Source organism: Vombatus ursinus, unplaced genomic scaffold (assembly GCF_900497805.2).
Source record: "Vombatus ursinus unplaced genomic scaffold, bare-nosed wombat genome assembly UNPS02014932.1, whole genome shotgun sequence".
Classification (NCBI taxonomy): Eukaryota; Metazoa; Chordata; class Mammalia; order Diprotodontia; family Vombatidae; genus Vombatus; species Vombatus ursinus.
The window spans coordinates 3419518-3444813 of record NW_020954710.1 but is presented as its reverse complement, the minus strand read 5'-3'; the positions used below and the strand labels follow the sequence as shown (position 1 = coordinate 3444813).

At 43.7% G+C, this 25296-nt stretch overlaps 2 protein-coding genes across 3 annotated transcripts in view; both read right to left on the bottom strand.

The window, feature by feature from the left end:
• Positions 1–5031, bottom strand: part of LOC114029515 (membrane metallo-endopeptidase-like 1) — a 57582-nt gene extending 52551 nt beyond the window's left edge. Inside the window, exons 1-2 of the mRNA XM_027843986.1 lie at positions 4853–5031; positions 4156–4319 (exon numbers count right to left, since the gene is read on the bottom strand). Of these exons, the coding sequence (XP_027699787.1) occupies positions 4156–4309 (154 nt within the window). The 5' untranslated portion in view covers positions 4310–4319; positions 4853–5031. The remainder of the gene's footprint in view (positions 1–4155; positions 4320–4852) is intronic.
• Positions 5032–20578: 15547 nt separating this feature from the next.
• The window catches only part of LOC114029511 (tetratricopeptide repeat protein 34-like), a 62880-nt gene continuing 58162 nt past the window's right edge, over positions 20579–25296 (bottom strand). For both annotated transcript variants that reach the window (XM_027843981.1, XM_027843982.1), the window contains exon 9: positions 20579–21288. In XM_027843981.1, the coding sequence (XP_027699782.1) occupies positions 20764–21288 (525 nt within the window). In that variant the 3' untranslated portion in view covers positions 20579–20763. The remainder of the gene's footprint in view (positions 21289–25296) is intronic.

Sequence of the window (25296 nt, the reverse complement as noted above, 5' to 3'; positions counted from 1 at the left end):
CCTGGAAGAATGTAAGCTTCTTGCTTTTGTCTTTGTACTTCTAGTACCTAGAATGGTGCCCACACCTTGGAACAAGGATAGCATCTGGACTTGTGATTTCATTGGCACAGAAAACTCCCAGATGAGCAAACTTCCTCTACTAAAGGCGCCAGAGCACTGAAGGGTTAAGTGATTAGCCACGATGTGCCAAAGGCAGGAGATGAAACCAGGGCTTCCTGGTTTCCTGGCAGGTTCTCTATACACCATGCAATACTGTCTCTTGTCTCATACGTAGTAGATGCTTAAGAAATAGATGCTTACTGAATTTAATTGCCTATTAAACTAAATGCTTGCTGCAGGGAATGATTTGAAGATTTGGAGCTGGAAGACACCTTTAAGTCCATTTACTCCAATGCCCTCATTTTACAAGACGGGAGATGGAGGGAGATGATTTGCTTCAGGGCACAGAGCTAGTAAATGGTGGAGCTAAGATTTCAATCCAGGCCTTCTGCAACCTGTTCCACTGTGTCACGCAGGAGTGAATCAGAACTCCTTCTCTGTTGAGTTACTAATGATATCACTCACTCCAGCCCTTTGCAAACTACCTGGAACATTTCTTGTTCAGTCATGTTCAACTCTTCTTGACCCCATGGACTTGTCCGTGGGGTTTTCTTGGCAAAGATACTGGAGTAGTTGGTCATTTTCTTTTCCAGTGTGTCCCCATTTTACAGGTGAGGAACTGAGGCAGATAGGGGTTAAGTGACTTGCCCAGGGTCACACAGCTAGTAAGTGTCTGAGGCTGGATTTGAATTTGGATCTTCCTGACTCCAGGCCTGGTGTTCTATTCACTGTACTACCTTGCTGCCCCATGCCTGGCATATAGTAGGAATTTAAGAAATACTTATTGCTAGATTCCTTCAGAACTGTTTTCTGTAGGAGCATTTCTTGTATACACTGTAGAATGGGTTCTAGGTTAGGTAAGGGTTGGACTGAATGGCCTCTGGTATCCTTTCTAGCTCTCAGGTTCTGTGATCTCCATGATTACCATACAATCCAATGAGCATTCATTAAGCCCCTACTATGTGGCACTACACTAGCCGCTAAGAATATAAAGACAAAATGAAAAAAATAGCCTTTGCCCTCAAGGAACTTACATTCTTTTGGGAGCAAGTGGGCAGAAATGACATGAAACCTTACAAGACTCTTGTGGAGTGCAGCCTGGGACTCCAGCAGAGAAGAAGACTGCCTCTCTGCACCTTTCTTCACTGCTCCTGGTTCTGTTCTTTGGGGCCAAGCAGACAAGTCTCTTCGACCCTCTTTTACATAACAGCCCTTCACCTACTTGAAGGCAGTCATCACATGCCCCCGTTCTCTTTAGGCCATGCCCATAGTCTAGCTCCATTGTCTAGATGAGGAAACTTTGGCCTAGAAACTTGTCCATTGTCCAACAAGTAGGAAGTGTCAGAGCTGGGGCTTGAACTCTGGTCCTCTGATTAGAAATCCAGTATTCTTTGACAACTATACCAAAATGAAAATAAAACACAACCAGTTGCTCAAAAGGTCCCTCACAGAGTATATAATTCAGTCAGGAGATATGAGCTCAAGCTGGAAAAAAGATCAGACTGTCACAGATTTAAAGCAAGAAGAGACTTCAGAGGCATGTAGATCAACTCCTTCATTTTACAAATGAGGAAACTGAGGTGAAGTGACTCATCCACTTAGTAAGCATCAGAGGTGAGATTGGAACCCAAGTCTTCTAAATCCTATCAAGCTATTAGGAAACACTCTGTTTTCCAGAGCTAAGGTCCAGTAAGCAAACTGTGCCCTGAGCTTGGCATAAAAACAATCCTTTGCACTCATCCTTTGGCAAATCACGTAATTAGTGTATTACTTTGACCAACATCAGGCCAAGCTCAGACAAGTGCCCATGTTCCTGTCACAAAGCCCTGCCATGAATCAAACTTATCTTACTGTTGGTATTACTCCTCAGGGCTATGGCTTATTGTGTAGTCATTGGTATAAGACATGTATTAAGGTTTAACCATACCAGAGTGGGTTCCCCTATTAGGGGCAGGGCCCTGGCCTGTGGGTTCAATTCTCATTCTTGCTTGTAAGCCCAAATCCCTCACTTTGGAATTAAACTTCTGTTTGATTCCTGACTCTCCTGTCTCTAGCCTGCTCTGTTCAACTCCAGCCATCCACAGGTTAGAGACCAGTTGGGTCCAGTTGACACTCCAGAGCTTTACCAATAATAACACATTCATCAGAGAGATTTACACCTCACTTTGTGAGGGCTGGATGAGAAGGTGTTTAATACAGTGATAACAAGACAGCAAGCTCCCCGTACATGCTAGCTCCCAGTTTGGTCATTTCTTCCTCCCAGATGTACCAAAACAAAGCTTTATTTTTGCACTATAATAAATTGTTTTTTAATGTACCTGTCTTCAAAGCTGAAACCTCACCTTAGTGTTAAGACACTGAGTTGACACCTCCCAGGGTAACAGACACAGAGATAAGAAATATTCTGGGTTTCTGCTCAGAAGATGTTATGAAACATGCAATCCTGAGCCCTTGTAATAATTCAGGGGTTTTGCTGTCCAGATGGAAAATAGGGGCTGCTAAGAATCTACAGTTGGGAGATTTGTAGCAGTGAAAGCTAGAAAAAAACCTCAGAGGTCATGGAATCTAATTCCCTCATTTTACAGATGGGGAAACTGAGAGCCAAAGAACACTGATTTGCTTGGGGTCACTCAGCTAGAAGTTCTGAGGCAAGATTTGAACTTAGAGCTTCCTGACTCCAAGTACAGCATTCTAGGAAGTGTTTGAAGAGGGATTTGAACTTAGGCTTTCCTAACTCCAGGTTCAGTGCTCCATCCATTGTACCACCTACCTGCCCCAGTTTCCTTCTCTATGCCTCAGTTTCCTCCTCCATAAGATGGAGATAAGAGCAACCACCTAGTGGAATTATTGTGAGAATCAACCACATGTAAAGTGTTTTGCAGTTCTAAAAGAACTGGCTAAATACAAGCTCTTCTTAAAAGTGACTTGCCCAAGATCACACAGGTCATGAGAGGCTAACTTTTTAAGGTTTGCAAAGCACCTCAGATGGATCCTCTCACCTAATCCTTACAAAAACCCTGTGTAATAGGTGATATCAGGATCCCTATTTTATGCAAGAGAAGGCCGAGGCTCAGACTGGGTAAGTGATTTGCCCAGAGTCACACAGCTAGTTGAATATCTGATTTGAACCCAGGTCTTTTGCCTTCAAATCCAGAGCTCATTCCACGGCTCTTTACCAGTGAATATCTGGAAGCTTGGGAAAGTCAACAGGGCATGCTGAGGGGCAAGCCCCAGGGAAAGTCTGCATTGACAAAAGAGAGCTGGGAGGGGGGACCAGTCCTGGTTCATGATCCTTTGAGAAATAAGGTTTAGTATTCACAGTTTCTGCTTCTCAACAAATTCCAAAGCATTCAGATAGCTGGAAAACTGGAGCCAGGAGCCCAGGAAGAAAATCCTTAAGAAATCCCTATGAGAAGAGACTTCTTCATTTATCAGAGGGAGAATGTTCTTGGGATTGTCATGGACAAAGCAAAAAGCAGGCCTGCTTCACAGGCTTTTCAGTCAAGCATCTGGGTGGCTGTGAGTGTTTGCTGGCTGGGTCCCTCAAGTCAGCCTTCCCCGGCTACCACCTATACTGTTCCCGATTAAGATCTTTGTTCTTCCCCCTACTCTGTGTGCTTGTTTCCCAGAACCTTCCAGACCAGCCCCAACCCAACCTGATGGCTCAGCTGCCCTGGGCTCCATTCTTTATCCTACCTTTGAAGGTTGAGTGGGATGACAGAAGGGAACCTCTTTTTCTTTCTCCATAGTTGAAGCTCTGTCTTTTGCAGTGGGTGCAGCTGATGATACCACCCCAAACCCCAATTGGTCAGTGCTGACCCTTTACCCCCTCCGTGCCTTGGGGTGTGGATAAAACAGTGGGGCTCATGAAAAGCATCCTGGCGTGCTAAGCATCCCAGTACAGCTCTGCATGTAATACTTCAGGGGAAATCAACAGGGCAGACTGTCCATCCACTGCCAAGCTGGCTCTTCTGCGGGGCCGTGGAGAGCCAACTCTTTCAGATGGGCCTGGACCATGGGGGACACACAAGGGTCAAGACCCACTTCCTCACTTACCCTTGACTTCCATGTAGAGGATCACCAGTGTGACCGAGGAACATGTCATGAGAAGCAATAGCACTGCCAGTCCCAGCTCCAGGACGCTCCAGGGCTTCTTCCTGGATCTGGTCGATTTCTCCACAATACCCATTTGGCTTTCGGATTTCCCCATGATCGAAACTCTGAATAAAGAAGGGGGAAATTAAAATCGGATAAACCGTAGGAGAAGAGACAAACGACTACTCAAAAAACTCAGTGAGGAAGGTTGGCAGGGAGCGTAGACTAACAGGACAGTAGACAGTCCTACGGCTCCAAAAACCCAAATCCCAGATGCCAGGAATGGAGGGGAGGGGCAGCGCACATGCTGACGTTAAAAACCAGTCCGAATCATCTCCATATCACAGAATCCTAGATCTAGACTTAGAAGGGACTACAGAAACCTCTAGTCCAGCCCCTTCATTTTACAAAAGAGGAAACTGAGGCTCCTCTCCCCCAAGGGATATTAAGATCATAGAAAAAGCAGGAAGGGTCATTTTATAGATGAAAGCCAGAGCCAGAGCAGGGAAGTTTCTTGCCTAGGGTCGTACATATAGGCAGGAAGCATTAGAGGCAGGATTGGAGCGAGATGGATTTCCCAAGCCCCTTCTCCATCCCCAGAGCCCACAGCCTAGCTACACCACACCAGAGTATTCTCAGCTTACAAAAACTAACCTACCAAAGAGGTAGCCCTGAGTCTCGGACCCTCCCAGGAGATAGGGATCCCAGGCTCATGCCCATTCTCGAAAGCCTGCTCTACTGGTGCCCTCGGTGCCAATCCAGTTCCAGGGTGGCAGATGGAGCAGGGTCCGTTTTCTTTGCACCCCTCCCCCCGAGTCTTCTGAGGAGACGTGGGAGGCTCACAGCACTCAACCAGAACTTTTGTCTCCTTGGTGGCCTGCTGTCTTCTGGCTGTCTTATGTCTGGGTGATTCCGTAGCTGCCTGGTGGTACCCACGGGAGGGAGTCGATGCAGAAGAAGACAGCTGTTCCTGGGCAGGCGCACGGGCAGGTGGGATCTGGGGGGACTCCTGGAGAAGAATCCAGGAGTGATGAGGGCACTCCGATCTCTGTCCGTCTGGCTTCCAAGTTCGCAGCCAGGAGCCTCTCGGTGAATGCCCAGTTCCACCCCGGGGTCTCCGGGACGCAAGGGGAGTGCTCGGAGCGAGCAGCGCAGCAGGGAAACGCGAGCCCAAAGAGTCTGTCCTCCTTCGGACTGGTGCGGGCGGGGGAAGCCCGAGCGGAGGCGGCAGCAGCAGCGTTGGGGGCGGGAGCAGGACACCGCAGCGTAGCAGGACGCGGGCGCTATGTGCAGGCTGAGCGCTGCCTGGCAGGCTCACGAGCTGGATAAGGGGTGGGCCGCGCGAGGACTGGGCCCTTGCCTGTGTGGGAGAGAGATAGGTTGAGGATCTGGAGGTGCGTATGTGTATGTGTGTGTGTGGGGGAGCGGAGTGACTGTCTCACCTTTTCCTAAATTGTCAGGAGCAGTGCCCGGCCTTGGAAAATCCTGTCGTGGAAAGTGGTTAGAGGAGGAATTGGGGTGAAATCCCAGCTCTGCCACTAATTAGATGTGTGACTTTGGGTAAGTCACTCAACCGCTCTGAGCCTCATTTCCTCATCTGTAAAATGAGTGAAATGGACCAGATGGCCTCAAACGTCCCTTTAGCTCTAAATACATAATTCTATAGTCTAGAAACAGGCTCTATTTCACCTTTGTCCATATATACCAAGCAGCTAGCAGAGTGGGACCCAGAGAAAGGACCTGTGATTTCCTTACTATAGGGCAGCAGTTCTCAAAGCCTGGTCCCCAAGGGGTCCTCAAGACCCTTTCAGAGATGTATGTGAGGTTAAAACTATTTTTGTAATTGAGTAAGACATTTAAACTTCTAATACAATACATACTGATAGAGATAACCCACATAGACAAAAGTTCATGGGGGCAGGGTGTGCCTTAATAATTTTTAAGAGTATAAAGGGGTCCTGAGGCCAAAAGAAATTGAGAACCACTGGCATAAGAAGCTCCTAGGTGAGCAACCCCCCTCCACCAATGCAGGTTGGCACCTTTTCTGCAACTTGTAGTCTTAGAGCACAAAGAGAATAAGTGAATGGCCCAGGATCATACAGCTAATATTATCAGTTAGACTCTTCTCTTCCTGGCTGATCAGTTGGATGAAGAAATTGAGGCCCAGAGAGGGGAAGAAGTTTGTCTAGTGGTTAAGTGGCACATCTGGAATTCAGATTCAGGTCTTCTGACTCAAATGTCTGAATATAAGAAACCTGGTTTATGCTCAGTGTTGATTTCAAAACTGGAAAATATGGGTACACACGTCAGCAGCAGGTCAGTATCCTAAAGTTCTTCAGAGAGCTGACCAAGGTACTGAGAAATTAAGTGACTTGACCATCGTCATACTCAGCCAGTATACAGTATACACAGAGGCAAGACTTTAACCTAGATCTTTTTGATTCTGTGGGTAGTCTTCTATGTCATGCTGTCTCATTTTCCAGATTTGTAAAATCAAGATAGTAATACCTGTAGTACTTGCCTGACAGAGTTGTTTTGAGGATCAAATGAGATCATATAAATGACAGTTTTTTTGATGTTGTCATTCAGTCACATCCAACTCTGTCTGTCTCTCCATCCATCCACCCTTCCATTGCTCTCTCTGTCTGTCTGTCTGTTTCTCTCTGTCTCTCTCTCCATCCCTTCCCATCCATCCATCCATCTTTCTTTTATTGAGATGATTTCACATAGGGACCACCTTCTCCTCCTGGATGCTCTCCTCTCTCTTCTCTGAGTTCCCATCACTACCTTCGCTTGGCTATCTACTTCTCTGACCACTCCTCAGTATGTCTGGCTAGACCATCATCTATATTTTTTCCCCTACCTGTAGGTGTTCCCCAAGGCTCTGTGCTGGGCCCTCTCCTATTCTCTCTATACTCTTTTCACTTGGTGATATCATCAGCTCTCATGGGTTCAGTAATCATCTTTATACAGGTGACACCCTCCTAGTCTCTCTCTGAGGTCCAGTCCCACATCACCAACTGCTTATTGGACATTTTAATTGGCCATCCAGGAGGCATCTCAAATTCAACATGCCCAAAATAGAACCTATTGTCTTCCTCCCACGTACCCTTTTCTTTGGAATTTCCCTATTTCTGTTGAGAGAATTGCCATTCTTCTAGTCACCCACATTCACAATTTCTGCATCATTTTGGATTCCTCACTCTCGCTCACCTCATATTTTCCAAGTAGTTGCCAAATCCTGTCCATTCTACCTTCACATCTTTTGCATTTCTTCCTTTCTCTCCACTCACAGGCACCAACATAGTTCAGGACCTCACCACCTCTCACTGGATTACTGCAATGGCCTCCTAATTGGTCTGCTTGCCTCCAGCTTCTTCCCTCTCCAGTCTATCCTCCACACAGCTGATTCTCTGAAGTGGAGGCCTGATCAAGTCACCCCCCCAATTTAATAAACACCAATATGGATCCTTATTACCTCTAGAATAAAAATCTTGCTAGGCATTTAAAACATAGTATTACCTACTTGTAACCTATCTTTCCAGCCTTATATAGGTTAGCCAGCTAGTCAACAAGCATTTATTAAGCACTTACTATGTGCCAGGTACTGTGCTAAGTGCAGGGAGTATGTGAGATTATGCTCTGATTCTTACAATCTAGCCAATAGCCCATAGAGGCTCAGATTCCTTAAGAGTCTAGCTAATATGGCGAATCTTCAATAAACCTTGTTTTTGGTTGCAAGAAGGCTTGGGTTGAATTCTTTCAGGCAGGACCCGAGTGTTGTGATTTTGAGATTCCAGGACGCCTAACCTCTAGACTGCATCATTAACAGCCTCCATCTTTTCCCAAATAGGGTTTGATGTTTACTTTGCTGGGAAGTTCATAGCTTTTACAGAAGCATAAAACCTCTGGTATAGGCTGTCACATGGGCTTGAACTTCACAGTTTCAAACTATTTTTATAATTGAGTAAGATGTTTAAACTTCTAATACAATACTTGCTGCCCTGCCTGAAGGAGCTCACAGTCTGATGGGAAAGATAACACACAAACAACTACAGACAAACAAGATCTGATTCCCCTTGATGCACTCTCTGGCCCAGCCAAGCTGGCTCCCTTGCCACTCCTCACACATGCCCCTGACTCTCCTACCTCCATACTTTGCAAAGGCTATTTGATTTCCTCATCTTCACTGCTTAGAACTCCTCATTTTCTTCAAGGTTCAGTTCAATCACCACCTTCTTTCTACATGAGAATTTTCCTGATCTCCCCATCTGTTGGTGATTCTAATTTCTTTGTAATTAAAGCCCCTCCAATTACCTTTGTATTTATTTTGGTTATATATTGACATATATATATATATATATACACATGTATTTATATATGCACATATACATATATGCACACATATACATATGTGTGTGTTCTGTATAGTCATACAGGGTTTCAAAAAGTCTTAATGAAGTTTTGAGTAATAGCTTAAAACTGCACTAAGATTTTGGAGACACTGTTTATGTACAAGACTTATGCTACCCAATAGAATGAAAGCTTCTTGAATGAATTAATTAAAAAGCATTTATGTAGTACCCCTTATGTACCAAACACCATGCTAATGGCTGGGGCCACAGACTCAAAGGTGAGACAGTTTCTGTCCTCAAGGTGCTTATGTTCAAAGATCAGGAGACAACACAATCAGAGAAATGGTGGCCAAAGAAGGGAGTTTTGGTCCAGTAAGTCACTGGGGTGAGAGGGGGCATAGGGAAGTCAATTGTCCTGCCCTTTCCAGAAGCAATGGAAGCATTGCTTTGATGACTGTTCACAGAAAAGAAAGAGGGGACTGAGGGAGGTGTGCACACAGTAGCCAGGCAGATGGTAGCAAGACACCCACATCAGCCCCAGTTTCCTGGTGGAGGGCTAGACAAGACAGGAAGCATGGTCTAGGGCCAGCTATAGGAGCCTAAATTTCCTTACTTGTGCACATTGCCCTCCAAGGGTTTGCAGTCTATTGGACTACTCCATCTGTAGGTCATTCCTAAATATTTGGTGTATGTCCCACTGAAAAGGAATTGTGTATGTGTATACACATATGTATGTATGTATATACAAGAAGTGGTGTTGTACAGTGGTTGCAGTCCCTGCCTTGGAGTCAGGAGCATCCATGTTCGAAGCCTACTTCTGACCCATACTGGTTATGTGACCCTAGACAAGTCAATTGACCTCTCAGTGTACCCAGACATTTCTCTAAAGGGTTATATGTTACAGAGAAGGTGCCAATCTTCATTGATATTCAGTTTCTCATCAGGATCTCCCTTCACTGATAAAATCTCTCATCTGTCTCTGCCCACCCCCACTCCCAACATATACACACACATATATTAGAGTGGTTGCTTCATGTTTATTTAATATATGCATATATTTAGACTTGTATGTATATGTATATACACACATATACATATATACACATATATGTATATGCACATATACAGACAGGAAGACACCTATACTTATGCCTATATATGCACACATATTTCCTTTGCAATGAGACTTCATTTTGGACATGCAGCTTGTATGTAAGGCATGCCCTCTATGTGAACTGCCACAGTAGATCATCAGTCTCCTGAGGGCTGGGTATGAAAGGTGCAAAGAGGCAGATATAGGCTTAATATAGAGAGCAGATTCTTACCACCTTATTAAGCTGCCCAATAGTGGAATGACCCACTTCAGGAGGCAGTGGATTCTCTCTCACTGAAAGTGTTCAAATAACAATGGGTGGCCATTTGGTCTAGCCATGGTAGTAGGGCATCTTATTCAGGTATGAATGATGGCTCAGAGGCCCTTTTCAAACCTGGAATTCTTTGCTTTTATAAAGCCCCATGTCTTTGCTTCTGGGGGATGAGAAGAAATGATAGTGCCTAAGGAATTGTTCATGATTCACCTTTCATGGTCCTGGAGATGGGTATAAGAATAACAGTATATTTACGCCCTGTGCTGTAAAGGGGAAGGACTTCTAGGGCTACCCAAGAGATGGGCTTTCATATTTCCCTCTGATTTTTTCAGGCAACCTAACAAAATGAGGGATAGTATCTAAGATTCACTCCTTAAATCACAAAGTACAATTATCCTACTTTGGCATTGATTATAGTAGGTGTCCATCTTAATAGAAAAAAAAAGATGGAGTTTCATTTCCCCATGTCTCAGTTTCCTCGTCCGTAAAATGAGGTAGTAGGATTAGATAACATTTAAAGCCTTCCAGCTATGAGTAAGTCAGTTAAGAGTTGGAAAGTTTTGTATACAACAGAATACTTTTTCTTTTCCAAACAGATGCAAACTGTATCATTCAATCTCTCTAGAGTGTCAAAGAAAATCTATGTCACTGGAATGGTCCAAGTGAGGGATTTGTCCCTGACCCTATATCTCTCTCCCCTAAATGATGCTCTCATTCCTTCCTTTGACTTTTTGGGTAGTTATTTGTGAGCAGGTGAAATTTGAAACAGTTACATCTGGTTAAAGAAATATGGCCAAGAATTTAATCTTTAAGTTATTCTAGAATTGTGGTGGCATCTAAGTGGCCTTCCTGCAATTTCCTTTGTGTTATCAGGATAACTGGGGTGGAGGAGGGGAGGTTTAAGAGTTGACCAAGTGCGGTGTTCAAGAAGTCCCTTCTTCCAGACAGATTAGATAGGAGTTGGGGTCAGAAGATAGATCTCAGAAGAGATCCTCCCCAGCTGGACTCCTATCCCATCATCATTTCCCATCATCACGGAATAGCTTAAACCTTCTCAGTCTTCTCCAATACTGTTGTCAACATTGTAAAATATGGTACTCTTAAATGCCAGGCTTAGAAACAGACTTTAAATGGTCCTTCCAGTCATGAAGAATTTTAGTATCACAGAATTAGAGATAGAAGAGAACTTAGAAACAATCTAGTCCAATCACTACATTTTACAGATGGAGAAACTGAGGTTAAGTGGTTTCCTAAGTTTACACATTTATACATTTACACATTTTCACTGGAATTTGAACCTAGCTAGATCAAAGGATCAAAGATCTAGAGATGGAAGAAATCTCAGAAAATTATTTTACAGATAGGGAAAATGAAGCTTATGGAGTTAAGTGACTTGTCCATGGTCACATAGGAAGTATCATAGCTCAGATGTGAAACCAGATCTTCTGAATTGAGAGCTAGTGCTCTTTCCATTCTTCCTCTGAAAGCTGCAGGAGGACCCAGGGTCAAGATAAAAGTCCCTGTAGACTAGAATTTCCACAGCATTACCTTTTAATTTCTTCAAGGGACAATACTGCCTACACCAAGGTCACTGTGCAAAGTCATAGTTTCTTGAGATAAAGCCTTGGTAAGACTTGACATCTGTCCATTTTCTGGGGTAACTTCCTCATGGCTTAAGGAAGAAGTGGGGAAGGAGGAGGTGGGTATATGTAGTTTGGGAGCACAGAATGGGAGAGCCTAGGCTTTGTGGGCTGGCACACAAAAGAAATACCCATGCAGAGTGTTTCAGGATTGAAGAGCAGAAATGGTTACTTCCCTGGTCTTGAGAATGGCTGGGTCTAGGAGTGTGCCATTGTGGTGGGGAGCATTGTGATGCTATGTACTCATTCTAAGTCCATAGTTGGTGCATTTTATCCAGTGATTGAGGAGGAATGGCCAGGTGGGGAGGGTGAGATGAAGAGAAGACACTGGGTAATTCCGATATTTTTGTCCCAAGTTGCCCTGTTGTCTACTTCAAAGCTCAAATTAATGTAGGGGTCACAGTCAGAACTGGTATGCATGTTCAGAGCCACGTAATGATCACTTGAATCTTTCTCCTCCCCCACTCAAGGGCTCTGTTACCTCTTGCCTTAATTATGGAAAAGAAAAACTTATTAAGTAACTTAAAAATAAAGAGAAATAATGGCTGGACAATGTCCACTATGATTGAGCTTATTTTAAGATTTTAAAAAATCTTAACTCTGAAGCCTGGAAGACTTAGTGTCATGCATAGAGAAGTCCTAGAGAGCCAAGTCATGCTTTTATCTTCCGTAGAGTGATATCCCAACAGTCAGCACACTCAGCCTATCCCTGATACATAAAATGACATGGTGGACCAGGTGACCCCTGAACTCCTTTCCAACTCAACCTCTAGGATCCTATGAAACCATGTCTTAAAATGCACCATTAGGTAATCATTTATTTGGATTAATCATTGCCTTCTCCCAGTTCTTCTTTTCAAATGTTTACCCAGTCTCCTTTTTCCTAGTAAGTCACTCACCTCATAGTGAGAATTAGTCAGATACCTTATAGGAAGGGCAACAGAAGAGATCTAGCTGCCTGGGGTAGGGAGATGTTCAAAGGAGGAAAGAGGGTCTTGCAGACCAGCTTTCAGGATTCCTAGTGGTGTCCCTGAGCCTTGAGGAGGAGCAAGCTGAAGGTCCAATCCAATGATACTTCACAGGAGCTCTTTAAAACATCTCTTAAGGTTTATAAGCAGGGAATGGAGGATTAAGGAGAAGGCTTGGGTATAGAACCCAGCAGGTTGGAGTCCCCAGGGCTGGCATTATTACTGCTTACATTCTACTTCTACTTCAGAATCTTCTGGCATAATGGAAGCCCTGAGTTTGGAGGAGAAGGACCAGAGGCCAAATCCTGGCTTTGTTCCTCACAGGCATGTTATGACCTCTCCCTGGCCCTGGAAAGCATTTCTTCTTCAGGCAAATGAGGGGCTGAACTAAATGATCTCTAAGGTTCTCTCCACTTTTAAGTCCTGTGAGTTACGGGGACATGGTAGAGAGAGAATGCTGGATTTGTATTCAGGAAGACCTGTGTTTGGATCTCACCTCTGACACTCATTGTGTGACCAAAGATATGTCACCTAACCCTTCTTTCCTTATCTCTCAAAAGAAGGGAGTTGGATTGAATGGCCTTCCACATATTGATGGCGTTATAATTATCATCTATATGATAGAAACAACTCTGTTACTTACGTCACCAGGTTGCTTTAAGGGCGAAATGTAATGAAGTGTATGAAGCATTATAAAGGTATCAGCTATTAACTAGAGGAAACTTGGTGGCACCATGGACAGAGTGCCAGCCTAGAATCAGGAATAATAATAATAATGATAATGACAATAATAACAATAATAATAATAAGATTTACACGGTACCTACTATGTGCCAGTCACTGTGCCAAGCACTTAATAATGATTATTTAATTTGAACCCCACAGCAACCCTGCAAGGTAGGTGCTATTATATCCATTTTACAGATGAGGAAACTGAGGCAAACTGAGATTAAGTGACTTGCCCAGGGTCATAACAGTAAGCCCCATGTTCTATCCACTGTACAACCTCTAAGACAGGAATCTGAATTCAGATATTTCTTCAGGCACTTATTAGCTGTGTGATTCCAGATACATCACTTAACCTCTGCTTGCTTCTGCTTCCTCATCTCTAAACTGGGGATAATAATAGCACTTCCCTCTCAGGGTTATTGTGAGGATCAAACAAGATATTTGTAAAGTGATCTGCAAACCTTAAAGCACTAAATAAATGAAATTATCATCATCATCATCATCACCATGACCATTATTAGCTAGTGGCAAATGGATTCCCTCAACTACCGAATTGATACTAGTCTGAATTTTTGGTCTAGGAACCATGTAATCTTGGAGGTGGGGGAGACCTCAGAAGATATCTAGACCTACCTTCTATCCTTTATGGACCTCCCTGATTGGGGAAGGGGAAAGGTGGGTCACTCAACCTGGTCTGGAATGCCATCAGGGACTGGGAGCTCATCACCTCACAAGGATGCCTGTTCAGTTGTTGGGTGGATGTTGTTGATTGCTAGACAACTCTTTCTTTTACTGAGTTGAAATTTTCCTCCTTGAAACTTTCTTTCATTGGTCCCAGTTTTATCTTCAGGGCTAAGCTAGACTAAATAAACCCTATTCTCCATGGCAGCCCTTCAGACATTTGAAGACGCTGATAATACGTCTCCTCTCCCCTCTCTCCCTCTTCCTTTCTGCATTTTCTCTTCTGTCTTCTCTCCTCTCCTCTCTTATTTTATGCATTTGAAAACATTTTTCTTCGGAAAGAATCCATAGGCTTCCCCATATAAGAAACTGAGGTTCAAAGACAGAAAATGACTTGTCCAGGGTCATAAAGCTAGTAAGTGCCAGATGCTAGAGCTAAACTTGTCCTCCTGACTCCAAGGCCAGAGGTTTCTCATCATCTGCTAACTGCTGCCCCCTAAATGGCACAGTGGATAGTCTTCTAGTTTGGGAGTCAGAGGATCTGGATTCAAATCCTACCCTCTGACACTGTATATATGTGACCTTGGGCAAGTCACTTGCCTCTGTGGGGCAATTTTCCTTCTCTGGAAAATGAGGGAGTTGGACTAGAAGGCATCTGAGGTCCCTGGCTGTTTTGGATCTATGAACCTATGAATTCTAGGTCACCCCTCCCCCCAAAAAGAAAAAGAAAATTCTGCCCAAAATAGGTAAGAATGTTCCTTCTCTCTTTTCACCAGGGCAGGTGAGTTGGTGCCTGAGGCTCTGCTGAGAGGCTTCTGGATGTGTTGACAGCTTGGTTGGGGAAGAAAAGCAAAAAGATATTAACTGTTCAGAGCTCTCAAGCAAAGCCTTCCCTTGGAAAAGTTTTACTTGACACTTACTAGCTGCGTGACCCTGGGCAAGTCACTTAACCCCATTGCCTAGACAAAAAAAAAAAAAAAGAATATTTAGGCGGAGGTTAGATGACCACTTCTCCAAGTGTTGCAGAAGGGAAGCTATATTTAAGATTGGTGTTGGGACTTAAAGTTCTACATTCCCATTATTCCATGTTCTATTGTTTTTTCTCTTCACGTATAAACATGATCTTGTCCTATCTCCCCATCCCCCTGCTCTCTTTGGCAGAATCTGGTTGAACCAATCCAGTCCTGGGAAACACCAGGTCAAATTAAAAAAAAGTCATTTCCAATCTTGAGCTCTAACTGGGCTACTGAGCCCAAAGTTCTCATGGAATGAGATGTTCTAGGAAAATGATAAAGCCAATTGTGACTGCTAAAAATGACAAGGGAACTCCATTGTGAGAAGAGACGTGTCTCTGCCCTTTCTTGCCTTACTTAACGTCAGTTGGTCCACTCTACACTTTAACAGGAATTCCCTCTAATAATAGTAACAGCCAGCACTTACTTAAAAAGTTTTTGAAGGTTTAACATGCATTATCTCATTGGATTTTCATAATAACTGTGTGTGTGTCTGTATGTGTGTGTGTATGCATGTGTGTAAGTGCTATTAGTGTTTCCATTTTACAGATGAAGGAACTGAGACTGAGAGATTCAGTGACTTGTCCAGAGTCACACAGTCAATCTGGTGGTGTTGATGATTTGAACTCAGATCACCCAGCTGTCCTCAACCGTACACCCAAGAGGTGGTCTCCCAGCCTTTGTTTAAAGACCTCTGGTAAGGGAGAACCTGCAATTACCGCCTTAGGTAAGGCCCATTCACCTTTGCATAGCTTTAATTATTTGGAAGCTCTTCCTTATAGAAAACCTAAATTTATCTTCCCCATCACTCTGGGGCCAAGTAGAACACTTTGGATGCCATTTCCTTACTGGGGCAGCCCTTCAAATAGTTTAAGATGGTCAGCCTTGGTGTCCAATAAGGCAATTGGCAAGCCACTTCAGCTTTGACATTTCCCTGGGCCCCAGAGGCACCTTCAGTCATTGCTCTGCATTGCTTGGCCTGGTTATGGCCAGGAGAAGGAAGGCCGGCTTTCAGGGAGCAGGGGAGGTGAGATTTCCTAGACTGTCTAACCTAGATTACTTAATTCATCACTCACCTGGAGCTATGTCTTTCTGTCATGCTCCAATCCCCGACTTGGATCTTGGGTTGCTCCAGTGGAAGGGATTGAGTTAGAAGCAGACACCCCCAAGGTCTGGGCTAGTGAACCCAAAGACTCTCACCTCCAAATAGCATCCAGAGGATGTCAAGAAGATAAGCAGGGCCAGCCCTGCCCTGTTAAACTGAAATGTCATGAACAATGGAAATGTCAGAAAAAGAGGGCAAACCCTATTATAACTGGTTCCACTTCAAGCCACCCCAGGGATGGGTCCTAAGGGTTCTGGTAACACGGCAGTGGCCTGGAGTTCAGGGTCACTAGTTGACTCAGGGCAAAGCTATGGAATGTCTTTATTCAGCTTATCCCCATATGCTGCCTTCACTTCATTGGGGCTTTTCCTTCTGTTTTTATATTCCCTGCCTCTCTTCCAAACTCAAGTCTCCTTAAGTCTGCCCCCGTCTGGCAGTCAAGTGAATGATAAGCCACACTGAGACATCTTTCATCAACAGAAGGCATTCCACCTAGGAGAAAATGCGGCATAGAACAACGAGCATGGGTTTAGGAGCCAGAGAGAGCTGGGTTCAAATGCTGCCTCTTATTCTTGTGACTTGCATAACCTTAGACAAATCATTTCACTTTTGGGGGCTTTAGTTTTCTTTTAAAATGAAAGAGGTTGGAGTAGATGACCTCTGAGTTTCTATTCAGACGTAGATCTGTGATCTTCTGTCTTAACATCCTAGCTGAAGGGAAGTAGGGTAGCCCTTGGCTTCTGGTTAACGCCATAAAAGATTTTGGTAATAGAGAGGGATCTCAGCAGTCAGGTTTCAGGAATGCTTTCAGTATTATTCCTATTGGGGGTCTTTCAGATTCTGCTTGAATAGAGCTAGTGATAGGGAACTTACTTCCTCTCAGTTTCCTCATCTGTAAAATGGATCTAAATAATAGCACAGAACTCAGTGTTATTGCAGAGGAACAAATGAGATGTGTTCATGCGTGTACAGTCATTGGGAAGCTTTAAAACACCATACAGGGAAAAACAACCTTGAAGTAGTGGAGAAAAGGCTAATTCTAGAGTCAGGTTCAAATCTCGCCTATAACAAATACTGCCTGTGTGATCCTAGGCAAGCTGCTTAACCCATTAGTGTTTCAGACAACTATAAGACATTAAGTTGCCCAGAAGGTGCCAACTTGTATTGGTAGAGGGAGTTCCCTTAATAGGAGATCCCTAGACTAATAAACTCATAAATCTAGCAAAAAGAAGCAACAACTTAAAAAAAAAAGTTCCCTATTGGGTGCTATCCAAATCTTTTTTTTCTATCTAAAGGGAAATAATCCATCCCAATTTTAGATGGTGATAATTATTAGAAAACTCTTCCTCTTATTGAGCCCAAACCTGTCTCTTTATGAACCTTCCCAGCCTCCTCCCCACCCCTTACTGGTCTTGGTTCTATCCCTGCGGCCGCCTAAAGACATTTATTCCCTTTTCTCCTTGACAGCATATCAGATATTTGAAGGCAGCTCTCATGCCTCCCACCAGAGACGCCTCTTCTCCATACTAAACAGTGCAGAGATCCAGGCTGTCTGGGAAGGGAGGAAATGAAATGAGAAACTAAATGCAGTCATTTTCACCCTAAAATTTTGTTATGAGTTTGTAATGGAGTTTCACAATCTAATCACACCACCTCTTCTTTCCTGCAAACCAGGGATTTTGTCAGGCATTTTCATACTTGGAGAACAGTTGGGGAAGGAAAATTTAGGCTTGATACAGAGGAAAATATAGCCATGAGAGCTGACCCAAAGTGGGATGGACTGCCTGGAGAAGGAGGGAGTGAGCTCCCCCTCCCTTGAGATGCTCAGACAAAGGCTGGATGGCCATTTATTGGGGCTACTGTTGATCAGGAGTTCTTTTTTGTGTCAGGTACCCCTTTGGCAGTCTGGAGAAGTTTATGGACCTCCTTCTCAGAATCATGTTTTTAAATAATTGGAGGAAATGCTAAATTTCAGTTAGAGGTTCATGAAAATAGAGATGTATTTTTTTCATTTAAGTTCACAGACCACCTAAAACCAGACCTTTTGGGGTGTCCATTGTCCCCAAGTGAAGAACTCCTGCTGTAGAGGAGGTGTCTTGCTCAGATAGAGTTTGAACCAGTTGGCCATGAGGTTCCTTTAAGCTATGAAATTCAATGATGGAACAGAGATGATAAAGACCAAACATGAATTTTGGTTAAAATGTGGATTGTGAATAGGCAACCAAGTGCTTTTTTAATCTTTAAGGAACGCTGAAAGAGGGGGATAGGCACAGCATTTCAGAGGTACAAGAGGTTCCTGGTTTCTGGTACAACCCACACCTACACAAGAATCTCTACCACATCCTTGACAAGAGGTCATCCATCTTTTGCTTCACCATTCTAGTGAGGAGGCTGGGCTTTGGGGGCAGCCTGTTCCACCTTTGGACAGCTCCCACCATTAGGAGCTGGTTCTCATTGCATTCTAACGACGGAAGAAAGTAGTTTCAAGTGGTGATCATGGGTCAACTGTGGTGGGATTTGCCATGGAATCTATTCTAAGACTGGCAGGGCCAATGAAGGTTTGCTTGTATGATCATTGAACTGGAAGACACCTCAGAGGTCATCTGGTTTAATATCTTGATTTTATAGTTGAGAAAACCAAGACCTAGGAAGGTTAAAGGACTTAGTCAGGGTCATACAGTAGTAAGTAACAGAGCTGAAATGTACACCCAGTTTTCTGACTCAAAATCTCTTTGGCTCATGGAGGAGAGTCCTCATGTTTAAATTGGATTGTGGGAACCACCTGTTTTTATAAGAGCATTTGTAGTTTAGTGTTTACATTCCAACAGTGGACATAGTAAGTCCATGTCATTCTCTGTTCATTAAAGCAGGTCCTCTAGGGATTTGTGATGGGCAATGCTTCCTTAGGCTAGGTCAAGTTATTGTGTGTATTTCAAGCTAAGAAGCCAACATTAAAAAGCTTGATAAATCAGATTCAAATGCAATGCTCAAGAATTCCACTAATGGGGGCAGCTAGGTGGCTCAGTGGATAGAGCACTGGCCCTGAAGTCAGGAGGACCTGAGTTCAAATCTGGCCTCAGACCAAACACTTGTCAGGTACTAGCTGTGTGACCTTGGGCAAGTCACTTAACCCCGATTGCCTCACTAAAAAAAAAAAAAAAGAATTCCACTAATGTATGACTTAGGAAGAAAAGATGGGTTAGTCACATAACAAGATTGAAGGATAACTAATTTGTTATTAGCCTGCTTGTTCCATAGGTAGGAACACAATGTAAAGAGGACCCCTAGCATGTTGGGAGGACTTCCTGTGGTCTACTTAGCGGATGACATGGTTAAGATTGGAGCAGGGTGATTTAGATGGGTTGTGATATGCACCACTGGAGGGAGCTCCCCTTTAGATGAGATCACAAACCCCCCGGATCACTGGAGTAATTCACACTGGCTTTTGTCATTGCTTCTCTTAACTATATATTTTAAATTATATTTCGAACAAAGGCAGACAGGCTGGTGTCCACAGGTAGCAAAAATTGTGTTCATCAACAGAGAAGTAAAATAACTCAAGAGGGTTATAAACTGTAGTAAGGCATAAATGGAAAATAGTAAGTAGTAAGTAGATACCAACTGGTTTGGAAGTTCTCCGCACAGACAGATCCAGATTTCCCAGGAAGGTGGACTTTAGGCATATCCCTGACTCCTGTAACCAAAGACAATGTCATGCTTGGTGTGAAACTGCTTGTGAAGATGCCCTTTTATCTCCTGTGACCACCTGTAGTCCTTAAGTTCAGTTGAAACCTAATCAACCTTAAAAGAGCAAAATTACATACAGGAAAAGTTCCCCTTGGGGTCTTGCTCTGCCATAAATGAGTTTAGGGTGACACTAAGAGACACTGATGACTCCAGCAGCAGTCTGTGATTTTGGACTAGGCTGTGCCTCTGAGGAGTCCTAGTATCTCCCGTTCCTATGGAAACTCTCTCCCTTCCCTTGCCAATAGAACCTTTACCTTTAGGGCTTAAGGCTAACAACAAGTTATTATATGCCCTTAATATGTATTTATTTAAAATTTTAAAACATCTTTTTTTTTCTCCCTCCCACCTTTCATCCCCCACTGGGTGTGGAGAACAACCTTATAACAAGTACATGTATCAGTTAGTCAGACAGTGAATGTGTTTTTATTAAGCACCTACTATGTGTCATGCACTAACCCTTAAGGGAGTATAAGCCCCAGGAGGGCAGCAGCTATATCTTATCTAAATTTTGTCTTTCTAGCTAGGCAGTGAAGTGGATAGAGTATTGGTCTTGGAGCTGGGATGAACTGAATTTGAATCCTGTCTCAGACACTTACCAGCCATGCAGTTAACCTTGGGCAAATCACTTAACCCTTTTCAGCCTACTGTCTTCATCTAAAAGCATACATCTTACAGGATTGTTGCAATAATCAAATGAGATAACACGTGGAAAGTGCATCACAAGCCTTAGCGTGCTATGTAAATAGTAGCTTTTATTATTATTATGTAAGCTAATTTTGGAAATCTCAATTTCCTCCTCTAAGAAAAAGTCGACAGTCTGTCAGGAAGAGAAAAAATGGATAACCACTATGATTGTGTCATGTTAAAGGACCACTTCCCCTTGCCCTCCCTGAACAAAGGAGGATGGATTTTTCTTGGGGGGAGGTGGCTGAGTTGGCTTTAAAGGCCCCTCTCGTGCTGTAGGTCAGTGAATACTGCAGCCCCATGAGACTTCTCTCTTGATTCTCCCTCGAAGCTTCTTCAAATCACTGCTATTTTCATCTAGAAGGAGGCCATATTGGACCACCTTCCATGAATCCTCATAGCGCTGTTCCTCTAAGCAGTGCTGACCTGCCAAGTGAAACATCTGGGCTAGTGGTTTGGGTCCGGGCTGAGCAGACACACTGCGCAGGGCCAGGGATGGAGAGAGCTGGAAGGCTCGGATGAACTCTTCCACAGCGCTGGCCTCATCTGAGAGGCCCAAAAACAAGCGACCTCTGGAGCAAAAGTCTTCCACCTGCATCTGGAGGTCATTGGCTGTGTGCTTCTGGATCACTTTGTCCAAGTCTCTGAGGGCCCGGCTGAAGTCCTGCAGGTGGGACAGGCATGACGCTCTCAGCCGGAGGTATTTGGGGTTCCCATTGCTGGCCAGGACAGCCAGGGTGTAGTAGCCAAGAGCCTTCTCTGGGCACTGATCCTTCTCTAGGGCATTTCCTTCCTCAGCTGCTGCCTGGACAGAGATAGAGACAGAGACACATAAGGATTATCTCACTCTTACTTAGCAACCCAAAGGACCCTGAAGAATTATAGACACTAAGAATTGGAAGGGGTCTCCAAGGCCAACTAGTCTGACACGGAGCTGAAGCAGAATCCTCTCTACTTCACACCCAACAAATACGAGTGAAGTCCAACTTGTGCTTGACCACCTCTAGTAATGGGGAGCTCACTACCTCCTAAAATGGCTCATTTCAGTTTCAGAGAAGTTTCTAGTTTTTATTTTTCAGAAAGGTTTTTTCCTGTCCTCAGGCCTCTTTGTAACACTCCATTCACCCTCCAACCCAATTACTTCTAGTTCTGTCCCCTGGGGCCAGGCAGAGTAAGTCTCTTTCCCATGATGACCCTTCATGCTTCTTCTTCTTCTTCTTCTTTTTTTTTTTTGGTTTAGGCAACGGGGTTAAGTGACGTGTCCAGGGTCGTGCAGCTAGTGAGTGATACGTGTCTGAGGCTGGATTTGAACTCAGGTCCTCTTGAATCCAGGGCTGGTGCTCTATGCACTGTGCCACCTAGCTGCCCCCATGATGACCCTTCAAATAAGCCCCTCTTCCTTGTTATACTTTACATTTTTACTCCTTCAGGATAAACATTCCCATTTTCTCATGTGGCACGAGCTCAAAGTCCTTCATTATTTAGGTTGACCTCCTCTGGCCACTCTCCGCTTATCAATTGTTTAGTCATTTCAATCGTGTCCAATTCTTCATGATCCCATTTGGGGTTTTCTCGGCAAAGATACTGGAATGATTTTTCATTTCCTTCCCTAGCCCATTTTACAGATGAGGGAACTGAAGGTTAAGGTACTTGCCAGGATCACACAGCTAAGGAGTGTCTGAGGCCAGATTTGAGCTCATGAAGATAAGTCTTTCCTGACTCCAGGCCCAGAGCTTTATCCACAGTGCCATTTAGCTGCCACTGCTAAAATGTGGCACTCAGAACTGGACACAATACTCTTTTCTTGGTCTTGGTCTTTTTTTTCATTTCCCCATCCTTCTGAGTGTCCACCCAGCACAAGCTCCTATTGAATTGAGCTGATTGAATTGAGTTGATGAGATTAGGAGAATTTTTAAGCAAATTGAACCAGATGATGTCTGAGGGCCCTTCTAGCTCTTAATCTATGAACCACAGTGGAAGACACCAAGGACCTTGGGGGTCAAAGGGCTTGGCCATGGTCTTATGGGGAGTGAGTACCCACAGTATGATCTGAATCCAGGTCCTCTGTCTCCAGGGTCTCCTCCACCAGCCTGTTTACCCATTACCTCCCCTCCTATGCTCCCTGGTGAAGACATTGACTTTAGTTTAGATGCCTTGGTCTAGAGAAGGGGGGATAGATAAGAAGATGTATAATCTCATTCAGGTGCATCTTAGACTGAGACACATTGAGATCTAGGTATGGGCTTGGATCATAGGATCACAGGAAAGATTTGGAAGTTTAGTCAATATAATAGGAGCCAAAGTTATAATATGGTGGCCAAAAAAACTGATGGACTTCTAGCCTGTATTATAAGAGAAGCACAGTGTCTGTGAAGAAGGCACTTATATAGTCTTCTGCTCTGGTCTAACTGCCTCTAGAGTACTGTGTTCAGTTTTAGATGGAAATTTTTCCCAAGTCATCCTTTTATTTTTATAATTATCACTTGTCTCATTTGCAGCTAGGTGATCTAGTGGATAAAGCACTAGACCTGGAGTCAGGAAGACCTGAGTTTAAATCTGGACTCAGACACATACTAGCTGTGGGACCATAGTCAAGTCACTCAATTCTATTTGCCTCAGTTTCCTCATCTGTAAAATGAGCTAGAGAAGGATATGGCAAACCACTCCAGTATCTTTGCCAAGAAAACCCCAAATAGGGTCATGAAGAGTGGCACACAACTGAAGTGTCTAAACAACAATAGTCTCAGTCTCTCATTTCCTCCAACTGAATATTTTTTTCATTTTTAAAAAAAATTTTGAGCTCCAAATTCTCTCTCCCTCCAATCCCTTCCCTACTTATTGAGAAGGCAAGCAATGCTACCCATTATACATGTGAAGTCTTGTAAGACATAATTCCATATCAGTCATGTTGCATGAATTTTTAAAAAGTAAAATAAATGCCCTATAACAAACATGCACAGCTAAGAAGAACAAATTTCCCTGTTGTCCATGTCCAAAGATTTATGCCTCACCCTACATTTTCAGTCCTTCATCTCTCTAGCCAGAAGCAGGTAGCATATTTCATCTTTGGTCCTCTAAAATCATGGTTGGTCGTTGCATTGACTGGATGGATATTTTAGCAAGCACACTAAAAAGCTGAAGAGATGAGGGCAACCAGAATAATGACTGGACTAGAGACCATGCCATAGTAGGATTGATTGAAGGAACAAGAATTGTTTAGCCTGGAGAAGAGAAGATTCTGTGGTGGGGGAAGGGAAGCCAACATGGTAACTGTCTCAAAAGTTTGTGAAGGACTGCCACATGTAAGAGGGATCAGACTTATTTGGCCCATAGGCTAAGAACTAGGAGGTGGGAATGGTAGAGAGGCAGCTTTAGACTTTATGTAAGGAAGATCTTCCTCAATATAAATGCAAGGAGCTGCCTTGGGAGGCAATGGCTTCTCCATCCTTGGGGGACTTTTTAGCCCAGACTGGGTGATCACCTGTCAAGTATATTGGAGAAGGGATTCGTGTTCAGGTACCATTCAGAGCAGATGACCTCTGAGGCTCCATCTCTGACATTCTGCAACTTAGTGTTGATCTGAAAGGGCCTCTTAGAGCTCAACTAATCCAAAACTGTCCTTTAAAAAAATTAAGATGTTGTATTGGTGTCTGCTGTCTCCCCATTATTGCTTATTCATCACTTCCCACTGATCCTTCCCATGTGACAAAAAAAAAAATTAGACAAACACATCAAATACAAAGACATTCCCACAAGAAGTACAACATAATCCAACATGTTAGCTATTCCTTCAAATGATCAAATGAGATAATACTTATAAGGCATTCAACACAGTGCCTGGCACACAGTAGGCATTTAATAAATGCTTATTTCCTTTCTTCCCTTCCAGCTTTAGGGCATATGAAAATTTGATAAGCAGTATGCCTGTCTGCCTATAGCCCCTCCAACATTGATGGCTTTCTTTTTTTTTAAATTTCTGCCAATTTGTTGGGCATCAAATATTTTAATTTGAGTATCTCTTGTTATTAATGTTTTGGAGCATTTTCCCATGTAGTCATTTATAGTGTGCAATTCTGCCTTTTTCCAATCTGTCCTTCACAGCTGTCAAAGTGATATTCTTAAAGAACAAGTCTGACGATGTCACTCCCCGATTCAATACATCCCAGTGACTTCCTGTTGCCTCTAGTATCTAATATATACCCCTTTATTTGGTCCTTCCAAACCCTTCACAGTCAAGGTCCAACCTATAGAAGGAGCATACTCCAGAGTTAGAGAACCTCAATTCAAATCCCACTGCCATTTACTATGTGTGACCTTGGGCAAGTTGCTTACATCCATTGGCCTCAGTTTCCCTCCCTGTAAAATTGGGGAATTGGACTGGATAGCTTCCGAGTTTCATCCATAGTGTCGTATTCCCCAATAGAATGCAAGCTCCCTGAGGACAGGGACCCATTAGTTTTTGTCTTTCTATCTCTGGAGCCTATACCCTTAATAAAGCTTTTTGATTGATGGATAAGCATAAAACTAGCACCGGCTGGATGCCAGTTCCCTTCTAGCTGTCCTGCTGCAGATCCCACTGAATTCTTTCCCTCCCAATGACATGTTATGCTCCCACAAGGGGTAGCCATCCTCACAGGCCCAGAGCTTCCCCCTGGAATACTACCACCTGCAAGACAAAAATACTCCAAGCTCTGCTCCAGCCTGCCTTTCCACCTGCTCATCAGTGGCTGTTATAATAAGGTACAGACTTGTTTATTGCCTGGGTTAATCCAAGAACTCGCTATTAGAAAAGCATTCTGCAACATTAATGTCG